This window comes from Zalophus californianus, chromosome 1, assembly GCF_009762305.2.
Source record: "Zalophus californianus isolate mZalCal1 chromosome 1, mZalCal1.pri.v2, whole genome shotgun sequence".
Taxonomy (NCBI): domain Eukaryota; kingdom Metazoa; phylum Chordata; class Mammalia; order Carnivora; family Otariidae; genus Zalophus; species Zalophus californianus.
The window spans coordinates 31,705,473-31,731,148 of NC_045595.1; the positions used below are offsets into that span (position 1 = coordinate 31,705,473).

General features: G+C 47.1%; 1 protein-coding gene across 5 annotated transcripts in view; it reads right to left on the reverse strand.

Annotated features, from left to right (window-relative positions):
• Positions 1-583: 583 nt before the first annotated feature.
• PRICKLE2 (prickle planar cell polarity protein 2) overlaps positions 584-25,676 on the reverse strand; it is a 315,074-nt gene continuing 289,981 nt past the window's right edge. For all 5 annotated transcript variants that reach the window (XM_027585020.2, XM_027585021.2, XM_027585022.2 and 2 more), the window contains one exon: positions 584-6,601. In XM_027585020.2, coding sequence (XP_027440821.1) covers positions 5,727-6,601 — 875 coding nt within the window. In that variant the 3' untranslated portion in view covers positions 584-5,726. The remainder of the gene's footprint in view (positions 6,602-25,676) is intronic.

Consider the following 25,676-nt stretch of genomic DNA (forward strand, 5'->3'; position numbering starts at 1 on the left):
CACAAGCAGGAGGCAGTGGCAGGCAGAGCTCGATGTGGGACTCGATCCAAGGGTCCCGGGATCATGACCTGAGCCGAAGGCAGACACTTCACTGACTGAGCCACCCAGGGGTCCCTATGTATGCATTTTTTGAGAAACTGCTGTGCTCTTTTCCACAGAGGACACACCGTTTTACATTCTCACCCACGGTACACAGAGGCTCCAATTTCGCTTCCTCACCCACCCGTTATTTTATTTTATTTTATTTTTTTGATAGTAGCCATCCTAATGGGCATGATGCATGGAGAGATTTTTGGCGGTCACAACCCAGGGGGAGGAGAGCTACTGGCATCTAGTGCGTAGAGAGGTCAGCGATGTTGCTAAACATCCTACAAAGGCACGGGACAGTCCTCCGCCACCAACAATGAACTGGTCCCAAACATCAACAGTGCTGAGGTTGAAAAATCCCGATTGACACAATCAGGTTCACCCTTCATAGTAAACCTCATCCCCTGATACGTGTAGCCTGTCTGCTTTGCTGAAGATGCTCAAAGGCAACAATTTCATGAAACGTGCAAAGGGAGGGAGGACTGAGAAGATCGGCAACGTTTCTTTTATTCAAATTTTATTGGAAGTTTACAAATGTATTACAGACATCAGTAAAACATATCCATTTTACAGGGCACGGATCTCAAGCAAAGTGTTCACAACAGTCTCTGGCAGAGCCCACACCAAAGGCCTGTTGCAGACCTTCTTTACAAATAGCTTGACACTCGACACACAACACAGAGTCTGGCCTGCCTCACCTTCTCAGACCCTCTGAGGTTTTGTTTATGCACTTGGAGTTAAAGCAGGAGATGGGCAAAGCAATCCTGTACAGGAAAGAATGTGTTTAGGAGAGGGAAGACTGCCAAAGTCCTAATTTGCTAAGGAAAATGAAGGACTCTTAGACCTTAGAATGTTAAGTCAGGGTCCATCGTAGAACCAAAATGCTTTATGGAAACACAAGAATATCAACTAGAGAGGCTGGAGAGCAGACCTTACTAGTGGGTAATTCTCTCCAAAAAAATTTAAAAAGGCGGGACAGTGACCTATTGAACACGAATGGCCAAATGCCCAGTAGGGTGAAGGGATATCTCCAAAAACTCTCAGGATAGAACAATTTTTTTTTCTATCCTACAGATTCATCGTATTTAAATCACCAGAAATGTTTTCCTACATGACGTGACTTTCCTCCCTCCTTTTTTATTCCCCTTGGGGAAATCTAGTTTTGTCAGCAGGAAGTAAGCTTATAAAAGAGTATACCTCCCAATAGTGAGTCACGGTTTATGGCAGTCTTGTGTTGACTGGGCTACTATTATGAGAAAATGGAAAAGGAATCCATTCCTTTCTTGGTCCTAACCTTGACAAGTGCTTCCAAGTGGTCAGACAGACGAGCTCTGGTGTCTGCTGACAGCCCGAAGGGGCCAAGCACTGGATGCAAGGCAAAGCTGTCTTCATTTCTACTTCCCTTGTGCTTCGAGAGATGGACCTCAAAAGGCGGCCAACCTGAAAGTGCCTTCAGAATCAGGAGAGGAGGCTTCGCTGAGTCCTGCAGCTGGAAGGCTGTCCGTAGAGCCCATTTCAAAGCCTTGAAGGTGCCTAAACAGTTGCTAATAGCAACTCTTCTGACATGAAATATTCAGATAACTGGTTTCATTTCCCACTTTGGCCAGAGATAGATCCTCCTTCTTAGGCGTTAGCATCTGGTTTCTGTTAGACAGAAATACACACAGAGCACTTCTCCTTGGAATTCAAATATTTGTGTTATTTCTGGTTAGAAGGTGGGATTAGACGAAGAGTAAGATGGCCTCTTATCTGACCTCTGCAAAAGGATGAACAGAAGGCTGTGTGTAATAATTGGCCAAGAACATGGGAATGCAAAAGGAGGCCAAAGAGATTTGTCTTTGTTTTACTTAGAAAAGTCAGCCTCCACTTTTAGCATCCACAAAGGAATTGGGCTCCACAGTCATTTATGAACGAGGCTTCCTAAAAGGTTGGTATTCTGTTTTGGGCCCATGGCAAACGATGGAAAGATAAAAATCAGTTCACAAATGAGACTTGTTATCAAATGACCTCAGTTCTAATCGACTCATCCTGGCAGCGTGGAGTGTCATAAAGCTTTCTGAGGCTGCATCCATGCTCCCCAGGAAAGCGTAGAGCCATCCATTGGTTTTATGGGCCGGGTTGCAGGGATGGTAGAGCATGTGCTACATCTATGTCATCACCGGCTGCACCTGAACTCAGCAATGGCGAGGGGTACCCAAGAAGTGGAAAGCCACCGCGGGAGAAGGAAATACAGTTTGTTGCAGTGCAAAAGCATCCTACAGAATGGGAAAAGAGGATGAGCACGAGCTGTCTTCTGGTCCCCTGCTGGAAAGACAAAATTGCTTGTTCACTGGGCTGGCTGAGGACAGAACGGAAGGACTAGAGATGAGAAGGTGAATGCGGAAAGGAGGCATCAAACAACCACCACTAGGAACTCTACCCGCCTTGCACCTGATCCTGCTTTCCCTCACCTCATTCACCTTCATACTTGATAGAGATCCTGGAACTACACGACAGAAGGAAGGGGACCTGAATGCCACACTCCATGCCACCAGGCTGCTAAGAAAGCTGTTCACAATATCAAGGGTTGCATGTATTGGCAGGGCCATTCAGGAAACCGTCAAGGGCGACTTCTTCCTGGGAAAGAGTGCATTCTGTTGCCACTGAATTGAGCAGCGGTAGGAAATGACCTGAAGTCCAAAGTGGTGGTTTTAACCAAAAGACAAGGAGACCAATATGAAGAGAGGTAGGAAAAGCAAACCCAAGGTATTAGAGATGAGGAAACTAGGAAAAGATTACTTTTCTAGAACAGTCTATCGGAGAGGAAAAGAAATCTAGGAAGAGGTGAGTATAAGCCCCACTCACAGGCAAAACTTGACCAGGAAGAGCTCGTGGTTGTGATGGAGGAATCGGGTGAGGACCCTAAGTTCTTGCCTCAGAAGAGAACGCGTTGAGTTTCTGGGACTGGGATTCCGTGATGTTAGGTGTAAGTTATCACGAACGGGTAGAACTCCTCTCCAGGGCATTCACTTGGAGGTCCCATCACCTTTGTGATGATTTTACCAGCCTCCTGGGCATCATCTGTAAGGTGCCTGGCTGCATGTGGGGTGGGGAGAAGCTGAGATGGAACACACGGAGGTGAACTTGGTTATAGACAGTGTGACCCTGAGGCTTGCATCTCAGTATATTTCAGGCTCTGGCCAGCTGAGCTGCCAGATGCTCCCTGGGCAGCTAGCTCTGAAGTCACTTATCCCTCCCACCCTTTCACAGGATGTGGCTACGGGTCGATTTCCGGCCACCCTCTTCTTTCTGCTGATGGTGGCTCAAGCCTCGTCTGGGGAAAATAAGAGGTACTTTTGAAAAGGATGGAGTTAGAAAGCAGCTTTTACCAGGAGAATTTCTTTCACTGGATTCCAGGCCACAGAGGACAGACATGATTTTCAGTTGTTTGTTATGTTAAGCGATCTACTTTTGTCTCTCTTTTCTTTTTCCCAAATGCCTTTTTATTCTTATCAATCAAGGAACTCAAAACTCCAAATTGGACTCGCCCGATTTCTACCAGAAACCTGCCACTTCAGTAGCATGGTGTTGCACATTATTTCTTAATCAGTTTTGCCAAGCAGTTTACAAACTTACTATACAAACGTAATAGAGTTAATTCTCCGGAGGCTTGGATAATTAATGAAGCATTTAGATATGAAGATAGCATGCGGAAAACAGCCACAACCAACATTTGCATTGCTTTTTTAAAAAATCAGTGACAATGACAAATGTCATATTAATACCTGAAAAGCAAATTATTTTAATACATCCTGAATGGAGTGCCATTTCCACGACCTTTACAGCCTTCTTTTCCCCAGACCCATTTGGGATGGTGTCTGAAAAGCCACTTTTCACATTCTCTCCATAAAAAAAATACTAGAAAATATTAACTACTATACTGAAAAGAGACCACGCTCACCTCACCATGGCAGATGGGCACTGAGATACACCGTGTACTACATCAACAGTACATCTCACTAAAGGTGGGTCCTCCGATGGATTATTTCAACTGCCACAATCCATTAAAGGGAGGAGGAGAATGGAAGAAAAAGCCAGCGCTTCGTTTTGAACTGAAGCAAGGTAGGAAGTTTTATTTTACTATAAACAACACAACCGTTAAATGTCTTCTTCAAGCAAACTCACTTTTGAGCCCATTTTCTGTCTGACCAACAGTCCCCAAAGTTCAACACGAAAATCCCCCTCTGAACAGCATTTGTTTTTCAAGGCCATCACCCTGAAATCTCCCGAGCAGCTCCCGTTCCTGGGTAACCCAGACACTCTGGTTACGGGGTGTGTTAAACTGGATTCTTTCCACAAGCACTGGGGGGGGGGGGGGCGGTTATTCAAGGTAGTGGTCACCTCCACTCTACTTCATTTCCAGAAGCTCTCTTTGCTCTGACCTTCCTTCATATTCCCCTTCAGTCTCCACCCTTGACTTGCTTTCTGCTTTTCGAATTCCCTTGTTCCTTCTCCATGCATGACGTACGATCTAGAACACCCCGTCACTCCCAGAGCCCCACAGAACCTTCTGCCCCTACATGTGTACTGCTTAAGTTCATTTGCACTGAGGACAACCGGTTGTCAGGCTAAGGCAGCTGTTCTGTCTGCCTTGGTAAAGGAAAGCAGATAATATAATCCAGGAAACATGAGCACCAGAAAATAATGCCACACTCAAAACAACGTCATGCTGACATCACACGACGGGTACCACTCACAGTCACTTTCATTTTCCCCAAGGGACAGATCAATAGCAAGCAACTTCAATGTTCCCAGCAGGGATGGCGTTGCTCACGGGACTTTACGGACACTGGTTGGTTTCTCTAATTGGCAAAAGTTACGTTTGCAATTAAAAAAAAAATTACTATCACTTTGTAGAGAAGAAATTCTACTGAGGGTGGGAGCAGACTTAAGGATATCTCCTTAAGATGGAATGGAGCATAAAATACTTTGGGTGTAATAGTTCATTTTTTTTTTCAGCCACAAAAAGTCAAATTGAATAAACTCCTTTGAAAAAGGTCTCACTGACATGTAACAAATTTGTATAGAAAAAAGAAAAAAAAAAAAGGTGGTCCTGGATCACCTCTGAATACTACTCAAAGACAATGTTGGATGTGCATGCAAGTCTTCACTGAGTCCTACGATATAGAAATTCCTTTGATATTACAAAATACAAAAATATTTTATCAGAACTCTCATTTACATTGCATTTACAATGGACATGTAAATAACTTAGTCTTGGGTCCTGGCTAATAAACAAATTACTTACTGGAAAAAGGGTCCTAAAAGTAAGAGAACCAGAGAGGATATAAGCGAGCGGGAAACAGTTTGCCATCTTGCGAAAGGCGACTCCACACAGACTGACGGGAAGGAAGGGGCCAACCCTGGCCTCCACAGAGTCTACAGCGTTTCCAAAGTGAAATGTGCAAATAATACTCAACATGCCGAGAACTGGGACTACCTATTGAGTCAGTCTAGAACCTTGCCTCCACAACTGGCACCATGTTCCTCTTCTCCTCCAGCAACCACCCCCGGAAAGCGCTTTAAAACTGAAAACAGTGCAAGTTTCTGGATGTACATTCTTAGCTCCCATCTTCCCCCATTCCCTGACCCCAATCGTATTAAGAGATGATACAGTTTTTGCTCTTTTGTCTTTTCCTGCTGTGCAACTGTCCCCTGCCCCCTAACGTGGAAGACTTGGGGAGGCCGTAGGAGCTGTATTTGTGCAACAGCTCATCGCTTGTGACGTATCGCAGGCGGGCGGGCTGGGGGATGGGCTCTCCTAGGAAATAGCCCTCATTGTCAGACTCCGAAGAGGACGAGCAGGTGGAACACCAATCATACTCGGTGAAGTAGGGTCCCCACCGCTCCCCAAAGGCATTCTGCAGGGCCAGGTCCGACACCGTTCTCGGGCACTGGCCGTACAGGTCCCTTCGGGACCCTTGGCCCAAGCTCTCCTGGAAGCTCCGCTGGCGCATGAACTGGTCGTAGTCCTCCCTGGCTCGGAGCGGGGGCCTTTCTTTTAACCGAGAGATGGCCTCGCGCTCGCTGGCCAGGTGGAGGGCGTTGTCTGAGCGAGAGCGCCGGGAACGCCTGGAGCGGTGGGGTCGGAAGCGGCGAGCGTCGTCGCGGGAGGTACTTCTCCTCCGCGTGCGTTCGCTCATGGGCTGGATCCTCATGCCCTCCTGCCCTGGCAGCTTGCTGCCCGCCATCCCCCCCTCGAAATCAAAGCTCTGGTGCAGCCTGCCGTGGGACTGCAGGTCCCTGTACCCAATGGGGTTGCCGAGCTGGTGGAGGTTTCCCTCCATCTCCTGGTACTGCTGGGCAGAGAGCAGGCTGCGAACCGACTCTGCGCTCCGGAACTGCATGGACGAGTTAAGCGTGCCCATGTTGCTCAGCTTCTCGGAGACATTCATTCCAGAGTCTTTGCTGAGGTCGGGCATGGAAAACCGGGAGAGATGCTCCTGGCGCTTGGCGCCACCATCGGCAGACAGGCCTGGGGGGAGAGAGGGAAGAGAGGACCACGGACATTAATACAAACGTGCAGTCTTGTTCATCGGAACCGCCGTCTATCCAGGATCGCTGCATACGGTTGTGCAGTTGTACACTGCACAAAGGCGCTCTCAGAATGTTTGGGAGAGCTCTCCCCGCTCCACAAGGGGGGGGGGGTAGTGCCCACCTAGAGAGGATACCTGGTTAAAATGCATCCACAGAGGTATATTTTACTAGTTACTAATTCCTCCAAAGGCTCATCGAGGTCACTAGGAGCCCATTGTGCATCTTACCCATGCTTCCTCTGTTTAGAATTTCACTTTACAAAGTGTGTCAATTACCCCTTTGATCTAATGCTGCACTGTTAAGTACAGGAGACACATATCCTGGATGTGGAAGGTTTCAGCGACAGCCACTGGGCCATGCCCAGGCAGTTCCTACCAACACTGAGCCTCACATCTAATCCCATGATACCACACCAGCTCACTTTCCTGTTAGCCTCCAGCAGCTTCCCCCTGTGCCTGTAGTCCCTAAGCCCCATAGCCCAAATGTCTGGAACACTAAGTGACTCCCTGGGTGTACATAGAGGGATATTTACTCTCTCAGGCTCTTCAGTAAATGACTGCTCCAGGGTTTTAAATGGGCCCCTAACAGCCAGAAGATGTGAGTGGGACTCTGGGACACTCCTTCTTCCCCAGGGGAGGCACTTTTTTTAAAACAACACCATGACCAGCGGGTATCTCTAGCAATGGACCTGCAGTCCCTAGGTGCCATCACTGGCACCACTGAAATAAGCCATTCTGCAGGAAGTGGGAGATGCTTGACTTGGGTAACTTCCATGCTGCCCATCCTAAAGCAGCACTCTCGAAAGAGAGGCTTAAGAATGGCCCAGGTGGTAAAATCTCAGCATTTGCACTCATTACCTGTCGGAAGATGAGCAATTTGCCATTGCTGGTTGCAGAAAACATGTCTTTGAATTGCAATGGCCCATTATGACCCCTGCCACTGATTATTCATCCCTCCCTGCTGGGGCCAACAACTCCACTCCCCTGACAAAACTAATGTTCTGAACACTTGAAAAACTACTTAGCAATATCTATTTAAGCTAAATACACACACACACATGAATTATCAATGAAGCTGCTTTGAAAATCTGTGTCCTTGTGTGTGTGTGTGTGTGTGTGTGTGTGTGTGTGTGTGTGTGTAGACTTATGTGTTAATTCTTTTGGGTGTACAGAGTGGCGAATCTATGATTTTCCATTGTTACTCTTGATTATACACCAAACAGAAATCAGTTTATAGGTCCAAAAAACGTACAGGGGTATTTGGAGAAGCTTTCTTTATAGTAACTTAGAACTAGAAATAACTCAAATGTCAATTAATAGGAAAAAGGATCAATAAATTGTATTTTATACCATTCTCCCTTAAAAGGAATTAGGAGTCTGGAAAGAGGGCTGATTCCAGGACAGGAGGAGGGAATGTAAGATCTGAGCCTGGAACATCTTGCTATGCCAAAGAGGAAGGAAGTGTTACAAATGAAAAATGAGGGACTCACACTCGCCAAAGCTGAGCAACTTGAGCATCAAAACATTAAAAACAGTAATGATTCATAAACCATTGAAAAAGGAGGAAATCATGAGTCCATACCTATACCAGATAAACACACCAATAACTAAATGGGGGAGAAGACTGGGCTCTTGTATACAGTAGGATGTTGAGCAGAATGAGTATGCATGGAAGGGGTGCTGGATTGGAAGACCACCATTTTGTAACCACTGTACATAAAGATCGATTCATGCAAGAGTCAACTTATGCTCAAGTCAGGGGGGTAAAATTTGATGGGGGAGCAGGGTATTTGCACGGTGGTTAAGTGTTTCTCCACGTATTAGTTTCTAAGGAAAAATTTAGTAGCTACACAATGGAGAAATCAGATAGCACTTTGACCAGGAGAATCAACTTAACATCATCGATGAGGCGTAACTGGACATTGCGTGCCTCCCAACGTAGGTCCTGAGAAGGACACACTATCACTCAGGCAATGTTCCAGTTAGGAACATTTCCTGAATGGATTGAGAAGGAAACCTGAGATAAACTCCCAAATGACGAAAATTCTATTTAAAAAAAAAGGGACTATATCTTAAAACATTTTTTTTTTCCAGTATCATAAAAGTCTGAGGGAGCGTTCTACACTGAAGAACATGAAGGAACCATGGCCACAATATAGAATACCTGATCCCTCTGGAACTTATTCTCTAGTGAGAATGTTATAGAGCATAACTGTGGAACGACTGACAAAAATTGGGACATGGGCGGGGCGCCTGGGTGGCTCAGATGGTTAAGCATCTGCCTTCGGCTCAGGTCGTGATCCCAGGGTCCTGGGATCGAGTCCCGCATCGGGCTCCCTGCTCCTTGGGAGCCTGCTTCTCCCTCTGCTTCTCTCTCTCTCTCTCTCCCTCTCTCTCTCTCTGTCTCTCATGAATAAATAAATAAAATCTTTAAAAAAAATTGGGACATGGGCAATTAATAACCATATTATGCCAAATCTACTGTGGTAGTTTTGATAATGGTGGTAATTATGATACTGTTGGAGAAGATCCTTCCTCTTGGGAAATACACAGGGAAGGACATGGTACTACATGGCTGAGCTGGATGTGACTTCCTCTCAAATCATTCAGAAATACATTGCATGTGTGTGTGCGCGCGCAAGAGAGAACCAACGATAAACCAATGGGATAAACTGTTAACCAGAGGTGAATCTGGGTAAAGAGGACATTCTGGGTATTGTTTGTTCCATTTTTGCAACATTTCAGTAAGTTTGAAATTACTGCCAAATAAAAAGTTTCCCCCAAACTGTAGTGTGTGCATATACAATGGTTTGGTTTTCCATGTCCGAGGAAGTTACTGGGGCTGGGGGGTGGGTGGTGTATGCTATTGGCATCTAATGGGCAGAGGCCAGGGAGATGTTGCTGCACACACGGGGCAGACTCCACAACAAAAAATTATGCACCCCCAGAGGTCAGTCATGCTGCCGCTGAGAAACCATCATATGGTGGAATTCCACACAATGACGAGAATGAACGACACCAAGCAAAAGGGATGAATGTCGTAGAAAATGCTGGCAGACACAAGAGGGTACGTGCTGTGTGAGCCCATTTACATGAAGTTCAAGAGCAGCCTGAGGCCATCTATGGCGGCAGCGATCAGGGCAGCGGGAAGGGACCTCAGGGAAACTTCGAGGGTGCCAGAGATGTTCTGTATCTAGACCTGGGTGATGGTTATAAAAGGATACACATGGAAAAATTTCTTGAGGTGCAGTTTTAATATTTTGCTTGCTTTACCTCATATATAAGCTATACCTCAATAACATGGCATAAAAATAAAGCAGTGTTCTCATTAAAGAGCCAAATTTATAAACGCTGGCTATGCCTGTGGAGAAACTATTCTGCCAACCACAATACTTTCATCTAGATTTTTTAATTCCACTACCGGGGTAATTGTCAGGGCAGTTGGGGATGAGGTCTTTAATTCCCCCTTTCCCTGCTGCTTATCTCTGACACACACACCATAAAAGCTGATTTACAACAGCCTAATCACTTCCAGAACCTCCCCAACCTGAAGTCGGGAGAGGACAGGACAGCAACCAAGGATGCTGAATGAGTCGTCGGAGCAGGTGAACTCCACCCAGTAGGGAAGGAAAACATTCTTCAAAATCACAGGGAGAAGCAAAAGCTGTACAGGTGGGTGCAGTGATCTTTGCTGGGCTTTCTCCTCAAGCCTTGGAGTGGAATCAGGGTCAGCATCAACAAGCAAGCAAATACCATACATTCCCAAACAAGCTGTTTTCCTGACCCTGTCTTTTGGAAACATAGGCTATTCCCTCAGGGACATGGGGGTGGGATTGCAAAAGCTACCTGCTCACTGCAGACATTATTAATACATTAATTTACTTATGAATAAAGCTTCTTATTGATTAACTCAGATTTTTCTCCAGGGTCTTCCTGCACGCAGAGCATGAACAGAATGGTCAATGTTACCCACTGATGAGCAACAATCATGTATTTGCCCCTAAACAGGTGTCTCTGTGGTTAATTTCACTATTGGGAAAGTCCAGAGTCCTTATGCAGACCTCAAGACCCTCAGGGGCCTCCAAGATCACCCACCAAATGCTCTTCCCAGCTTACTTGGCTTCAGTTACACCTTCACCACCAGCGAGCTCACTCCGGCCCTCTTTGGAAAACCCTCCCCTCTGCACTGCTGACTTCTGCTCATCATTAATGTCCCCTCTTCAGAGATACCTGCCCTGATTGTTCTTTCTAAAGCAGCAAGTTGTCCCCCCAACAACCACTTTGTAGCCTTGATTTCTAAGGTCCCCACCCTGACTTATTTTCTTAAGTTCATATGTTTGCAGTTGAATGGATGTCCCCTGGGAGCAGGGATCATGTTCCCCTGTTCACCAGACCCCCCCCCAGAACTAGGAGTACCCCACTGGTGCTCAATAAATATTTATGGAATTAAGGTCAATGGAGCCTCACACTGCCACAGCTAGGAAAAAGCAGCTACCCTCTGAGCTGGAGTGGGACAGGACTTAAAGAACAACCAGTTGTAATTCAGATGGGTGGGATGCTAACCGTCAGGAACAGAAACACACGGTCACACCTGTCAATCTCATTGCCTGTGGCTTCATTACGCGGCCTACCATCTGGGGCGTCTCCAATTTTAAAGCCGAAGACGGGTGGTTTATAATTAGCTCCTCGATCTGCACAAAGTGTTTGGGCTTATTAATCACAGCTCTGGAGATGTGTTTAAATTAGCAGCTTCCATGCCCCCCAGACTATCACAGATCATACCTCAACTTAAGAAACCTTCCTTCCCTCCCTGTGAGCTGAAATGGAGAACTACTTCCTGGCTGGGTGACTTGGGGCAATCCTTGGGCCTCTAGAGACACATCTCTAAAATGGGTATAACGACAGTATCTGAGTTGGGAAGTTGTAGTGACATTAGAGGAGGAGAAATGTACTTTTCCTCGTTAAGACTCATCACAATTGCAGTACCTTTGTGTGGTCTCTCTTTCACCTTCAAGTCCTGGGCTAGTCTGGAACCTCCAAGAGGGCAGGAACTGACGCCTGTTTGCTAGCCCTCACCTTGCTGCCTGGTATTGCAGTATTCTATATGCTGGAAGAAAGTAGTAAGCAAGATCCCAAACTGCCAATGAAAGGAAGCATGCCCCAAGAATTTTATACCCAGCCAGATGTAAAGGCAAACAAATGCATGAAGGTGTGATCCTATGAATGAATGAATCTGAGAACGACAACACCCCCCGCAGGCCAGACACATGGCAATGTTCACTGAAGATGAGCCACAGTTAAAATAATTTGTACCTCCAAACTGCAGCTGGGGACTACTTCTCTACACAGAGGAAATTCATCTCTTTATTCCATTTGTCTGTGTAGCATGAGACTCAGTGTCAAATCCCTGCATATTGATAGAGTCCAAGCAAATGGGGCTCTCCTATGTCACTCTCTCCTGCTGCAACAGACACATTTTACTTTTCTTGCTGCCTAAGCCGGGATGTGTGCATGTGCATGCCCGCAAGTGAGGTGTGGTAGGGGAGGCAGAGACTGCCAACTCAATTCTCTGGGGAGCCCGCAGAGTCTGACCCCACGTGTGACACTGGCATGATCCCAGTGCCCCAACACATTCTGGAGAACCTGGCTGAAGAATCCCATCAGACTGCATGAGCCATGGATTCGAAGTCATTCTCTCTCCAGTGGAACTGTTTTCTTAATAGACAGAGAGGGTCTTTTCCTCCCCAACTAATGCAGGATTTGTGAGCGGTGCTCGGGCACTGTGTAGCGAACAGCCTGCATTTACTCTTACCCCAGCGATCGGTGTGGCCAGGAGCTACACAAACTGCAGGGGCTGCAGGTTTCCGTCAGCACCGCAGGCCCTGCCCCCAAAAAGGAGAGGTCGGCGTGGAATTTCGCCTCTGCTCCTCTGTGGTTAAACTGTCAGCATGAAGCTACAGCCCGGGTGCTGTAAGCAAAACCAGCATGTCAGTCTGAGCAACAGCCCCGCACCGCAAATGGAAGGTCTCAGAGAAGCCGGTGACAGTGAGAAAAATCAATGCCTTCAAAGAATGCCCTGGGTGTGATGGAAGAAAGGCAATCTTTGCGGTGTTCCCTCTCTCCGCTTATTCTGAGAGCAGAAAGGACGTGCTCAAGTCAAGAGAGAAGCCAACGCAGACTTCAAGGTAACGCAGCCCTTTTTGCTGTATCTTTCTGTTCCTTATTTATTGCCCTTTCTAGTCCTATCCCTCCCCTCCAAAGAAACTGGCACAGAAAGACAGTTGTGTTTCTGCCAACCTAAACGGTGCATTCTCATTTTACATTTCTGGGCAGTAAAAGAAAGAGGAACTACTCACCTTAGCCCTCTAGGCATTTACGACGCACTGATGATTTAGTTCGCCCGCAGTAGGGTTTTCCCTTTATGACTTTTTCTTTTTTTCTGAAGCAGAGACGTGAATAGGAATTGTCTGGAATGGGGGTTTGCAAACTAGAGCCCAGGGTCCAAATTCAGATCACTACTTTTTTTTGTAAATAGTTTTATTAGAACACCACTACACCTATTCATTTGCATACCATCTAGAGAGGCTCTCCCACTACAACGGCAGGAATGAGTAGTCACAACAGAGACCGTATGACCCACAAAGCCTAAAATATCTATTATCTGGTCCTTTCTAGAAACCGTCAACCTCTGGTTTAGACCCCGAATGTGCTGGGAAGCTGTATCAAGCCTAAGCATCCCCCAAAGTCGTGCGCTCTGCACAGTCTAAGTGTCTCAGGGCCTGCACAAAAAATGGCTTTGAGGGACAAGCTGATTCAAGGGTGCGTGTGGGAGGGGTAGTTTGATCAGGTCCCTTGGGATCCTTTTTCCGACTAAGTCAGCTGATTTCATCAACACTCAGAATTCCAAATTGGCAATAGCTGGAGAGAAGCTGTCATCTGGGCAGTGGAGTTTAACCACCACCACATGTTCCTCAGTGACAGGGCACGGAATGTTCGAGCAGAGCAGGACGGGGAAGGCTGAGGGTGGGGCTGGAAAGAGAGGGGGAGGGGAAAGGATAAGGGAGAAATTATGGACACAGTCAAAGTTCCTCGCTACTAAGAGTGTGACCTGTGGCCAGTGGCCATGGCGTCCTACCCAGACTTGTGGACTCCCGACCTGCATTTGCACTGGAGCCTCTCTGGTGATTCACACGCCCCTGAGGTTTAGAGGAACGCTGTGCCAGAGTTGTGACAGAGTCTCAGGGACAATCTTCTTGGCAACGAAAGATGCTTCGACTCCAGGAAGGCCCGCACCCTCAGATGCTGATTCAGGGTTTCTCAACGTTGGTACTACTGGCATCTCGGGCAGGATAATTTTTTTTTGCTGTATGGGGGCTGCTGTGTGTGTCGTAGGACCGTTAGCACCATCCCTGGGCTCTACTCACTAGATGCCAGGAGCACACCCCTCCAGCTGTGACAACTCACAATGTCCCCGGACACCACCAAGTGTCCTGTGGGAGTAAAACGGCCCTGGCTGAGGACTCCTGCCTGAACAGATGCAATCCTGGGGCTGCTGCGGACCACAGCCTAAGAAGGACTCTGTTCCTGATCTTTCGGCAAAGCTGGCTAAATCCTGCTCCACCCCACAAGGCAAACATGAGCCCGACCAGACAGGCTGGACACGCTCTCCTTCTAGAGAAGGATGAGTGCATTCCACGAGGCTGGGGGTGGTAATGTCTCCCAAATCGGGGAACTGCAAAGTTGTTTTCGCTCTAAACTCCCCTCAGCACACCCACTCCTCACAGTCTGTCTCTCCCTCAGTGGGTTTCAAGAGTTCCCTGGGGTTAAGGCCTTCACTGTCTTATTTTCCTCCTCCCTCTGAAGCTTTTGAAATCTCGAGCCCTGACGCAGCTCTCTTCCATCCTTAACTCTGGTCACAGCCTGTCTAGGGGGTCCCAAGGGACGAGCTGGTCATAAGTGCTTACAGTCACGTGTCCACCATCTGCTTCTGGGGTTCCAGGGAAAGTGCTGGCAGATGCAAGAAACAATTTTCTTCAGGCAGCTGCTGCCGAGAGGGAGGCTGAGGCGGGCTGGGGGGAGAGGTGCACGCTTCTGACTTCGCATCACCCCACTGCCTGCCCCGATTCCCCTCCAGGGAAGGGCCCTTTCCTTGTCCCTGACCACTTGGTGAGACTGGCCCAAAATAAAGAACAGCTGCCTCACAACCAGCGGGTTCGAAAGAAGGCCATGAGCAATTCTGGTTGCCCCAACAGAGGCCTTGGCTTCTAGCAGCATTCATTCCAGAGACTTGCCTTTGAGCCAGAGTGGCTGGGAAGTGACAAGTGTCACAATAGGACTAAAGCCGTTTTCTTTGCAGACCCAGGGCAGTTACCAGAGAGCGCCTGGTCAAGATCAAAACCCTGATTCAGAATGGAAGTCCCTTGCCTTCTATCTGCTGGATTGCTCATTAACTTCCTCATAAAGTTACCCCAATAGAGACTGACGTGTAAAAGATAGTGAGGGGGGAGACCAGGAAGTGACATTTTTAGAAACATGTGGGGTCAATTTTAACTCCTCTCCAGCTCCGTGGGGGATTGTGGCCAAGTAGCCACAAAGCCTATTGCTAATTGAAAGGATGCATAAAAAATTCAAACCAGGTGAAGCTTGTTTGTCAGGGTCTGCTCTGGACTCACACTGACCGCAATGCTGCTTTCCAGAATCCATCTACCCAAGTCAACAAGCAGACCACACTGGAGTCTATGTTTAGGAATCACTTGATGACACGGAGCAGAAGCTCAATGGCTCTCCAGCGGCAGAGAGCGGGCGGCCAGGGCCTTGGAGATCCATTTGGTCTCTTCAAAGATTCTAGACGAAGCCATTGCCAGGCTCTGGGAAGCAGGCCCTTTCTGGTGACACCTCCAAAGGCTCTTACACGGTACAGGGAAGACAGACAACTCAATCAGCATATCAGTGCAGCTGTTCCGGGGAGTAATCAGAGGAAGGAGGAAACACAAGGCTATCCTAGAGAATAAAGGACTAGCTCTACCTAGACTGCATGCTGGCAAAGAACCCCGTGGTGGTGCATGATAATTATCCTAACACCTCGAGGACGTGAAGGACCAGCCACACCAAGAGTGGGGGAAAGCGTTCCAGGCAGAGGGAACAACGAGAACATTCTGTACCAAAGTTCTGAGTGCTCGAAGAAGGGACAGGAGAGCAGCGTCACTGGGGCACAGAGCATGGTGTGAGGATAGGGAGGCAAATGGGAGCCAGAGGGAGGTTCTCCCAGGCCACTTTGGGTTTGAAAGTGTCTCTCCTGTGCTTGTCCGCAGGATGAATAAAGCCCCTCCCCGCCACCATGAGAGGCAGCACAGGGGAGTAGAGAAGAGCACTGACTTTGACGTTCACCTTCCAGCTTGGCCTCCTAGAGCTATGCCTCCGCAGGCAAGACCCTGGCCAGCATGGTGCCTCAGTTCCCTCATCTGTAAAATGGGAAGAAGAGTAGACTCCACCTCATTTCTGGTGACAGTGAGTAGTAAGGGGGTGAATACACTGAACTTAGAACAGTGCTGGGGCAGCGACATCCGACGGAATGTTCTCATTGTCTTTCACCTCGTATTTGCCACTTTGCGAGTAGTTTTCTGCCTGTTGTTATAGGTGAACTCACTAGGCACTGGGATGCAAGTTTTTCAAGTGGGTAACAGAGAGCGGGAATAATGTGCCCATGGTCACACAGCAACCACTTCAGAACTCCTACTTCCTGCCTTTTATTCGCATGAGTAGAAAGAGTACAAGGAATATGGCCACAGGGCTGTTAGTCAGAGATCTGACAGGAGGCAAAGAGAGAAGTAAAGAACCATCCATCCACACATTCGAGCATTGAACCAGTGGCCACAATTCACAAAATCCTTTTCATTAATGGCTAACTTCCTATTGCATAAATATGAATTCCTGCTACACGCAACAGCACAGATGAAGCTCATGGAGTGAAAAATGTCAGACACAAAAGAACACAACTAGTACGATTCCACGATGTAACATTAAAAACCGTCCCAAACGAATCCGAACTGTTTGAAGTTAGGACAGTGCTTGCTTTGGAGACGAGGGAGGGGCAGAAGGTGGGAGGGGCATTAGGGGGCTTCTGCAGCCTGGTGCTTGACCTGGGAGTGGTGCAGGACTGCAATAATTCATTGGGCTGCAACTCATGATTCCTGCACATTTCTGCTTGTTACACACCTATAAAGTCTGTATTAAAAATTACCACAAAGAGTGGCAAGAACGTACCCATGACAGTTTGAAAGGTGAATATGTGTAATGCATCCCCCTTCTGGTATGCTAGACGGGTATGGCTGGAACCCCCATATCTGGAGGGGAGGGCAGTGTGGTACCGGCAGGTGAAAAACTGAAAAGAGGAAAAAAAAAAAAGATGAGCAACTTGCCCAAGGTCATGGAGGATGATGGGAGTCAGTGACAGAGGCAGGGACTGAATTAGTTCTCCAGACTTCCAAAGGCAGCTTCTTCTCAAACTTGAGCAGGCATGCAAGTCACCCAGGTATCTTCTTAAAATGATGATTTGGATCCACTGCATCTGGGGCTGGGTCCAAGATTCTGAATCTCTAACAAGCCCCCAGGAGATGCTGATGTTTTTGGTCCACAGACCACACTTGAAATAGCAAAGGTCTGGGTACTTTCCTTTACCATGACCTTGGAAAGAAAGCTTGGTTTCCTTTGTTTCTCATAATACATCTAGGAAGGTGTTGATCGCAGACCAACCAGAGGGCTGTTCCTGAGCATGTAATGCTCCTAAATCTCTGGCCAGGGGACCAAAGAACCCTGAGTAAGAGGGAGAAAAAGTACGGTCTTGCTCTACCCTGTTCCTTTCTTCTCCACTCATCAACATAAATGAAGCTGCCACCAACCCATTTCTCTGCTGCTTCTTTTTGTTTTTTTTAAAGAACTGATGTATTTATTTGAGAGAGGGAGAGAGGAGAGTGAGAGTGTGCTTGCACACGAGACAACACGAGCCAGGGAAAGGGGCAGAGGGAGAGGGAGAAGCAGAAGCCCTGCTGAGCAAGGAGTCTGACACGGGGCTTGATCCCAGGATCCTGGGATCATGATCTGAGCTGAAGGCAGATGCTTAACTGACTGAGCCACCCAGGTGCCCCCATTTCCCTGTTTCTGACAAGAGCAAAGCCAGGACTGAGTTCTTGGAAAGCATAAAAACACTGAACCTGGCCATGCAAACTTCCCTTCCTGCTCTCGATCTGTGCCCTTCAGCAGGCTTCCTGAGGCAGCCTGGGCTTGGCTAGCCTCACCCTCCACACAGATGGAATAAGCAGCTGCTAGCCCAGGATGAGCTGGGAATCCAGAGTTCTCCAAAGCCCTCCAATCTCTCTCGCCCTACCTTGCCAATGGCACACATATCCCAGTCTGGGAGTTAAGGAAGCTTTTCTGAAGTATCCTCTCTGGATGATGCGAAAAAGGATTCTGTATGCAAGTAAGATTTGGCAATTTCTGAAGCACTTCTCAAAACCTTTAACTGGCGTAAGTGCAGTAGGAATTACCACAAAGAAGATACTTTGACAATAGAACCTCTTCCCCACCTGGCTCCACCCACACTCGAAAGGACACATTTTGGGAAACGGTGGCTTAACATTGATTTCCTGTTAAAATCCAAACATATCTGCTGACAATTTCTATCCCTGTCAATGGAACAGTGCCGCGTGCAGTGGAAACTGAAGCCTAGGGCAAAAAGGAAATAATCAGTAAAACTGATCCTGTCTTTATTTACAATTTTTAAGTTTTGTTAATCATGGATTTTTGCATGAATTTTGATTCTTAAAATGCTGCAATGAACTATTGCTTATCGTGATGACTGAGTTTTTGGCACCCCTTTCAATTCCATACCCACAGGAGGTGCCTCATGTGCCTCCCCATGGTCCACACTCCAACAGACAGGACTCTCCCCTTTTACCTTAGTCAAACCTTTCATTTCCTTTGTGAAATTCCATGGATTGTACATTTCCTATAAACTGTGTTTACTAGGGTAGTGAAAAAGTAATTGGTCTGGATAGGGAAGGACCTGGAGTCCAGTCACAGCTCTGCTGCTTTCTCTGGGAGGGAAGACTGAATAAATCACTTCTCCCCTCTGAACCTCAGCTCCTCTTCTGAACCTGCACTAGAGATTCTCCAATCTTCTCCCAGCTGAGAGTCTGTGATTTTTTTTTTAAAGATGGTTCAAAAGCCTTTTTTTGTCTTTTGTTTCTATTTAGATATATATTAGATATATGTCATATATTTGACATATAACCTTGTATTCATTTCAGGTGTACAACACAATGACTGGATATATGTATATACTGCAAAATGATCACCACAGTAAGTCTAGTTAACATCCATCACCATATAAAAGTTCCAATTTTTTTTGTGATGAGATATACAATACAGTATTATTAACTACAGTCACCATGTTGTACATTATATCACCTGGACTTATTATTTTTTTAAAATTAAAAAAATTTTTAAAAGATTTGAGAGAGAGAGAGACAACACAAGTGGAGGGGAAGGGCAGAGGGAGAGGGAGAAGCAGACTCCCTGCTGAGCAGGGAGCCTGATGTGGGGCTCGATCCTGGGACTCCAGGATCATGACCTGAGCCGAAGGCAGATGCCCAACCTAGTGAGTGACCCAGGCACCCCCTTTTTTTTTAATTTTTAAAAAAGATTTATTTATTTTAGAGAGAGAGAGAGAGAAAACAGGGGGAGGGGCAGAGGGAGAGAGAGAATCCCAAGCTGACTCTGCGCAGAGTGCAGAGCCCCATGTGGATCTCACGACCCTCAGATCATGACCTGAGCTGAAATCAAGAGTCGGATGCTTAACCAATTGAGCCACTCAGGCACCGCACCCCCCCCGGACTTATTTATTTATAACTGGACATTCGTACCTTTTGACCCCCTTCACTCATTTCTGTGAAAGTTTGTGATTTTGATTCTATGATCCAAGACAGACACCTCCCATTATCAGATCAGTATGGATTACTGTACAGGTACCAGAACAGAGCCTACTCCCCAAAGGAGTGATGTCTGATCATGGGGTAAAAGAGAGAGCAAGAAGTACTGGAGTGTTGTTTGAAATGAAAACACTTAGGATGTTTCCCGACAAACGTTCCCAGACAGTTAGGGAACATTTAAGGATGTAGTCTGTTGACAGAAAGAAAAGAAAGGGAGAGGAGAAAACTAAACCCAAGATTTGTGTATTTTCGTCACTGCTCGTTATGCCAAACCTATTGCTAGGTCACAAGTGGATCGTGCAGTACCTGTTAGCCTCTGCTTTGTCCCCAGAAAGTCAGAATGGATGGCCAAGGCTCACTTTATAATATAAAGTGGGGGGATGCCTGGGTGGCTCCGTTGGTCAGCGTCTGCCTTCGGCTCGAGTCGTGATCCCGGGGTCCTGGGATCGAGTCCCGCATCGGGCTCCCTGCTCAGGGGGGAGCCTGCTTCTCCCTCTGCCTGCCACTCTCCCTGCTCGTTTTCCCTCTCTCTGACAAATAAATAAATAAACTCTTTAAAAAAAAAATAGAGTGGGGTCCTGACAGCGCCTGTTTCAGAATTACCTGGGCAGCTTCTTTAAATGCAGTTTCCCGGCTCCTGTCCCATAACTACTGCATCAGGACTTCTGTGAGTGGAGCTCAAGACTGCATTTTCAGTAAGTGTTCTGGTTGATTTGGATGCCTCTTTCAAATTAAAAAACCTACTGCTTTGAAGTCAGATGAGTGTGAATAAATAAACAGGTCGGCCCCCCTCACTGGCCGGAAACCTTGGAATTCAGAGTCTGAAAAGCTGCCTGTTCTATAACTCGGCCTCGCTAGCGCCAAGCAAGGTGCGAGGATTCTGTGACCTGCCAAGCCCCGAGCCGCTCTCAGACGCAGGATTTCCAGGACAGTTTGTGTTACCTTTCCCACCAGATCTTGGCTGGTGAAGACTGATGACTTAATTCCCCGGCCCCTGTCACTAAGTGTGGTCCCTGTGCCAACCCAGCTAGGGTGGATGGCAACCCAGCTCCCCTGGAAACTGTTCAGATGGCTAGCTCCCGAGAAACCCATCAGGCTGCTGTAGAATGTAGACAGGGAGGGCTTTTACTTGGTCTGGCTCCAACTCTTGGGCCATCAGAGCTGTTCTCTGCTCTGGGAGCACATAAAACCTCCAAATATCAGAGCAGAGAGGGGACCACAGCGGGCATGTTCTGTAGTCCCCGTCTTCAAGCAGGATTTTTGGTCCTACCAACTGCCCAGCTCAGAGCACCTCATCTTTCGATGAAAGTACAAACTTCTATTACCTCGAAGAGGGCAATTTGGGAGTATCTATAGAAACTTGCAATGCGCATATCCCTTGGCCCAGAGGGTCCCACTTCTAGGGACTGATGCTATGGAAAAACCTGAACAAGCACACAAATACAAGTAAAGAATGTTTGCTGAAACACAAATTTTAACAGTGAAAAACTGGAAAAAAATCCAAGTGTCCAGCAATAGGGGATGTGTTAAAAGAATGATGGTACCATCATACAATGAAACACTAAATAACTTCATATAAGTTAGAGCTATATACACCGACAGGGAAAGATGTAAACAAGACATACTGTTAAGTAAAGAAACACACTGTGAAATGGTATGATGACTTTTTTGTTTAGAATTATTTATCTGTCAGCGTATGCCCAGAGACAAATACTAACAGAATTGTCACCTAATGGTGGGTGGATGCAAATTATGGGACGATTTCAATTTATATAGTACAGTTGACCCCTGAACAACATGGGTTTCAACTGCGTGGGTCCACTTAGACACGGATTTTTTTTTTTTTTTTTTTTTTGGATACAGTGCAGTGCTATAAATGTATTTTCTCTTCCTTATGTATGTCTTAACATTTTCTTTTCTCTAGCTTACTTTATTGTATAAACATAGTATAGAATATATTTAATATAAAAAATGTGTTACCTGACTGTTTATATCATCCAGAAGGCTTCCAGTGAACAGGAGGCTTTGAGTAGTTAAGTTTTTGGTAAGTCAAAAGTTATATGCAGACTTTTGACTATACAAGGGTTTGGTACCCCCAACCCTGTGTTCTTTAAGGGTCAATGGTATATATTTCTGTAGTTTTGTGATATTTTAAAAACTATTTTTGTTTGTAATTTAGAGAAGACAATAAAATTACATGGAAAAAGTTGGGAGCCCATCCCATCCCTTTTTACTTTGGCCCACTTCTCAGTAGAGCTAGAGGCAAGATGCTTTCCCTGGGGCTGAAACGGAGCCCAGGACAGGGGTACTGAGCACAAAGTCTATCCTTGACAGAACACTATGAGGCACAGCAAAGACAACAAATTCTACCCCAAATCTTGTGCTAAGTTATTCAGAACCTTTTGCGATGGAAAATATCTGGAGTTCCCAGGGAGGCACGGGAAATCAGGGTCAATGGTTCCAGATCTCAAACTGTCCTGTCTCCACCCACACCATTATCCCAAAGCTCTGAACCCAGACAAAGGACGTGCCGCCTCTAGGGCTGGTGTTAAGTGTGAGCCACGAGGACATTTACGGTGGTCATCACTACCGGCCAAGTAACGCCGTATGAGGAACTGTGCCCTGGTGGTTAAAGGCTCTCTGGACTTGGGCTGCCTCTCATCAGCTGTGTGATCTTGGACGATTCCCTTAAGCCCTTTCCGCCTCTGTCTTCCCATCTGTGAAATGGAGGCTCATTTGTTCAACAAATATTTCATGAATGCCTATCAAGGGTGAGATTTACCAAATACCCACCATGTGTCAGACAATGCACCAGCTGCTGGGGCAACAGTGGCCAAAGCAAACCAGATGCAGTCTCTGCCCTTAAGCAGCTTTCCTCCCGGTAGGGGAGGGAGACAATCAACAAAATAAGCGGTAAGTGGCAAATAGTGCTAAATGCTACAGAGGAATGTAAGGCAGGGAAGAGGGAAGGGAAGCATTTTGTGGGGAGCTGCATCAGGGAATAGGAATGGACCTCACCCCTACAGAATGAGCTAATGCACGTAATGCTCTCGGCGTAGCCCCATCCCATAGAAATTAGCCAGGAACTAAGGCCATTCCTACCAAGACGACCATTATCACTACCACTGTCCACCCACTCCTCTCCTCCTACCTCTGCAGCCAAGTCCTGTCTTTTGTAAGTTTTTCTCCATTGGTATTTCACCCTTCTGAATATGTACCATGGACAAGCCATGCCGCTAAACAATTTTACATATCCAACCTCATTTGATTTTTATGAATCCCATGAGAGTAGCTTTTGTTACTCTCATTTTTTTTTTTTAAATTAAGTGGAATTTGAGCCTCAGGGAGGTTGTGTGTGTGTGTGGAGAGAGGTGGGGGGTGGCGGATCACACAGGGAGCATGCAAATCTTAGTCAGCTTGATTGAATTCAGAGCTGTTCCACCTTCCAGGCCAGAAAGATGGATCCTACCTGCCCAGCTCAGAGCAGGCAAGGCCTTTCCTGAGGACCTGGCAACTGTGCCCATGTGCCCTATGGCACCATTTCCTGCCTAGGGAGTCGCAGCAGGCCACGATGCTGAAGACAACCAACTAAGGCACGTGTGGAGTCCTGACTTGCTTTCTCTCTCTGGGTCCTATTTTGTGATTTGGGGGTCTCCCAATAAACAGACTCAGGAAGTGGGCAACAGGCACCAATTAAACTGGAACCCTCAACTAGGGAATGGGAGTTGAGTGGGAGCAGATTAAGTGAACAGTTGAGGCCAGATCTCCAGATGATTTCCTCATAGTTTATATGATTTAAAAAGTTCCCCATTGGGGCACCTGGGTGGTGCAGTTGGTTAAGCGTCTGCCTTTGGCTCAGGCCGTGATCCCAGGGTCCTCGGATCAAGCCCTGCGTTGGGCCCCCTGCTCAGCAGGGAGTCTACTTCTCCCTCTCCCTCGGCTGCTCCCCGTGCCTGTGCTCTCTCTCTTCCTCTTTCTGTCAAATAGAGTCTTAAAAAAAAAAAAATAAGTAAAAAAGTTCCCCGTTGTTCTTTTTTATTAGAGTTTGCAGCACTTCGGGCTGCCCCCACGGAAAGAGCCTCCAGTCTCACAGAGAAGAGGTGCTGGTGGCAGAAGAGGAAGAGCAGAAAGAGGGGACAGGAAGCAGGAAGGCTGGGGTGCTCCAACGGTGCCCACAGCCAATCAGCAGGGCCAGGAGTGCTCCCCGCTTTCTCCATGCCCAGGGCAATGGAGTCCCTGCCGCTGGTACAGAACATACACGGAACTTCTCCTGAGGCAGAAAGAACCTTCCGGAGAGATTCAACCTCTGCTGCTAAGGGGAGGTAGGGGTTTTGGCAAAGTCAAACCAGGGATCACCCAGGTGGGGCGAGGTGTGGCTATGTGTCCCCGATGCGGGGGGAGAGGTGTATAGCAAGGGAGGGCTACAGGCGTGTTAGAAGGCATATTCAGCCTCAGCCCACTGGATGCAATACCCTCCCACACTCTGTTGTGACAAATCAAAAGGTTCCCAGACACTGCGGAATGTCCTGTGGGGAGTAAAATCACCCTCACTGAGAAGCTTGGGGTTACGTGTAGAAGGACAAGACATGAGCACTAGGACCCCGGGTCAAGCCATCGGCTGCGCTGTGGTGCTGAACACATTATTCAACACCCCCGAGACCTGGACACCGCTGAGATCTGGATTCCTTGTCTGTGAAATGGAGATGAGATGATACATGTGATTCATGGTGTTATTATCAAGATCAACTAAGAAAAGTCTACCTTAGTAGTTAACACAGTGTCCCACTGACAAGGCTTCACAGCTGTCAGCTCTACTTGTGACAGGAGATCTGGGTCGCCTTGGGGATGTACAGAGGGTGGTCTCTGAGCAGGAGGGTGGGAGTGCGAAGAATGAGGGGCTCTCGTTGGGTGGGGGTGTTCGAGTCTTGGGTTTGGTTTGTTAAAGAGAGGGCTTGCCTTATTCGAAACACAACAGAACGTGGGAAGCACTGCTCAGAATCAGTGCTGTCTGAAGCAGAATGGCAGAGGATCTTGGTTCTGCTGGAACAAGGCAGAGCAACAAGCAGGAAGATGAAGAGATGGGACTCCCCTGTCCTGGTGGGCTGTTCTCATCCTGCAATGGCGGCTGGTGGGGTGGTTTTGGCTGAGCCCAGGCTGGCTGCTGTGAGGAAGGGAAGCAAACGATGAAAGGTGTGGGAGATGATTTTTTGAGGGGTCTATGGCCGTCGGGGGACCCTGTTCATTTTGGCTTTACCTGCTGATGTGTCCCTGGAAAACCCTTCCCACCAGAGAAAGACCTAAGCTTTGTGTAAACTCCCTTTTCTCAGGCACAATTAAGGGGTGATGTCACCAAGAGCCCCTCTCCGTCTTCTTCAAGAGCTCTTATTTGATGGAGGAAAACACAGAGTAGTGGTTACGTGTGTAGACCGGCAAACCCCACTTAACCCATTCACTAGCTATGTGACCTTAAATTCTTTGACTATTGGTTCTCTCATCTCCAAGAAGCGGGTAATAGCTCTAATTCTTGTTGCTGTTATTGCCCACTTGGCTTTTCCACTTTAGTCCTTAGCTACAACAGTATCAAAATACATGGGTACTGAGGATATTCCCCATCTCTGTTAATATGGAAACAACAAACATATTTTTAGCGTTCACTGTGATCTATGCAATGTATTAAGTGTCTCCTCATTTCATGAGCCAAGAATTAACAGGGGTCTATCTGACTCGTGGGACTATCACCTTAATAACAATTTCTAGGCCCTTCGGGTAGGATTTGGTAGAGCACAGATGTTACTCGAGCACATTTTTGTGTATTCACAAATGAGCATTCTCTCCCTCAAGATGCAGTACTTCACAGAGAAAGGGCCAAAGTAGGGCAATAAAAGCAGAACCACCTCACAGATCATCCCAGAAGCCAGAAACAAATGCACATGATGAAGAATTTGGATTTGCCTTAATACCTTGCTTCTCAGTCTTGTCTGCTTGACAGAATTACTGGGGAGCATGAAAATATCCCCTTGCCCAAACC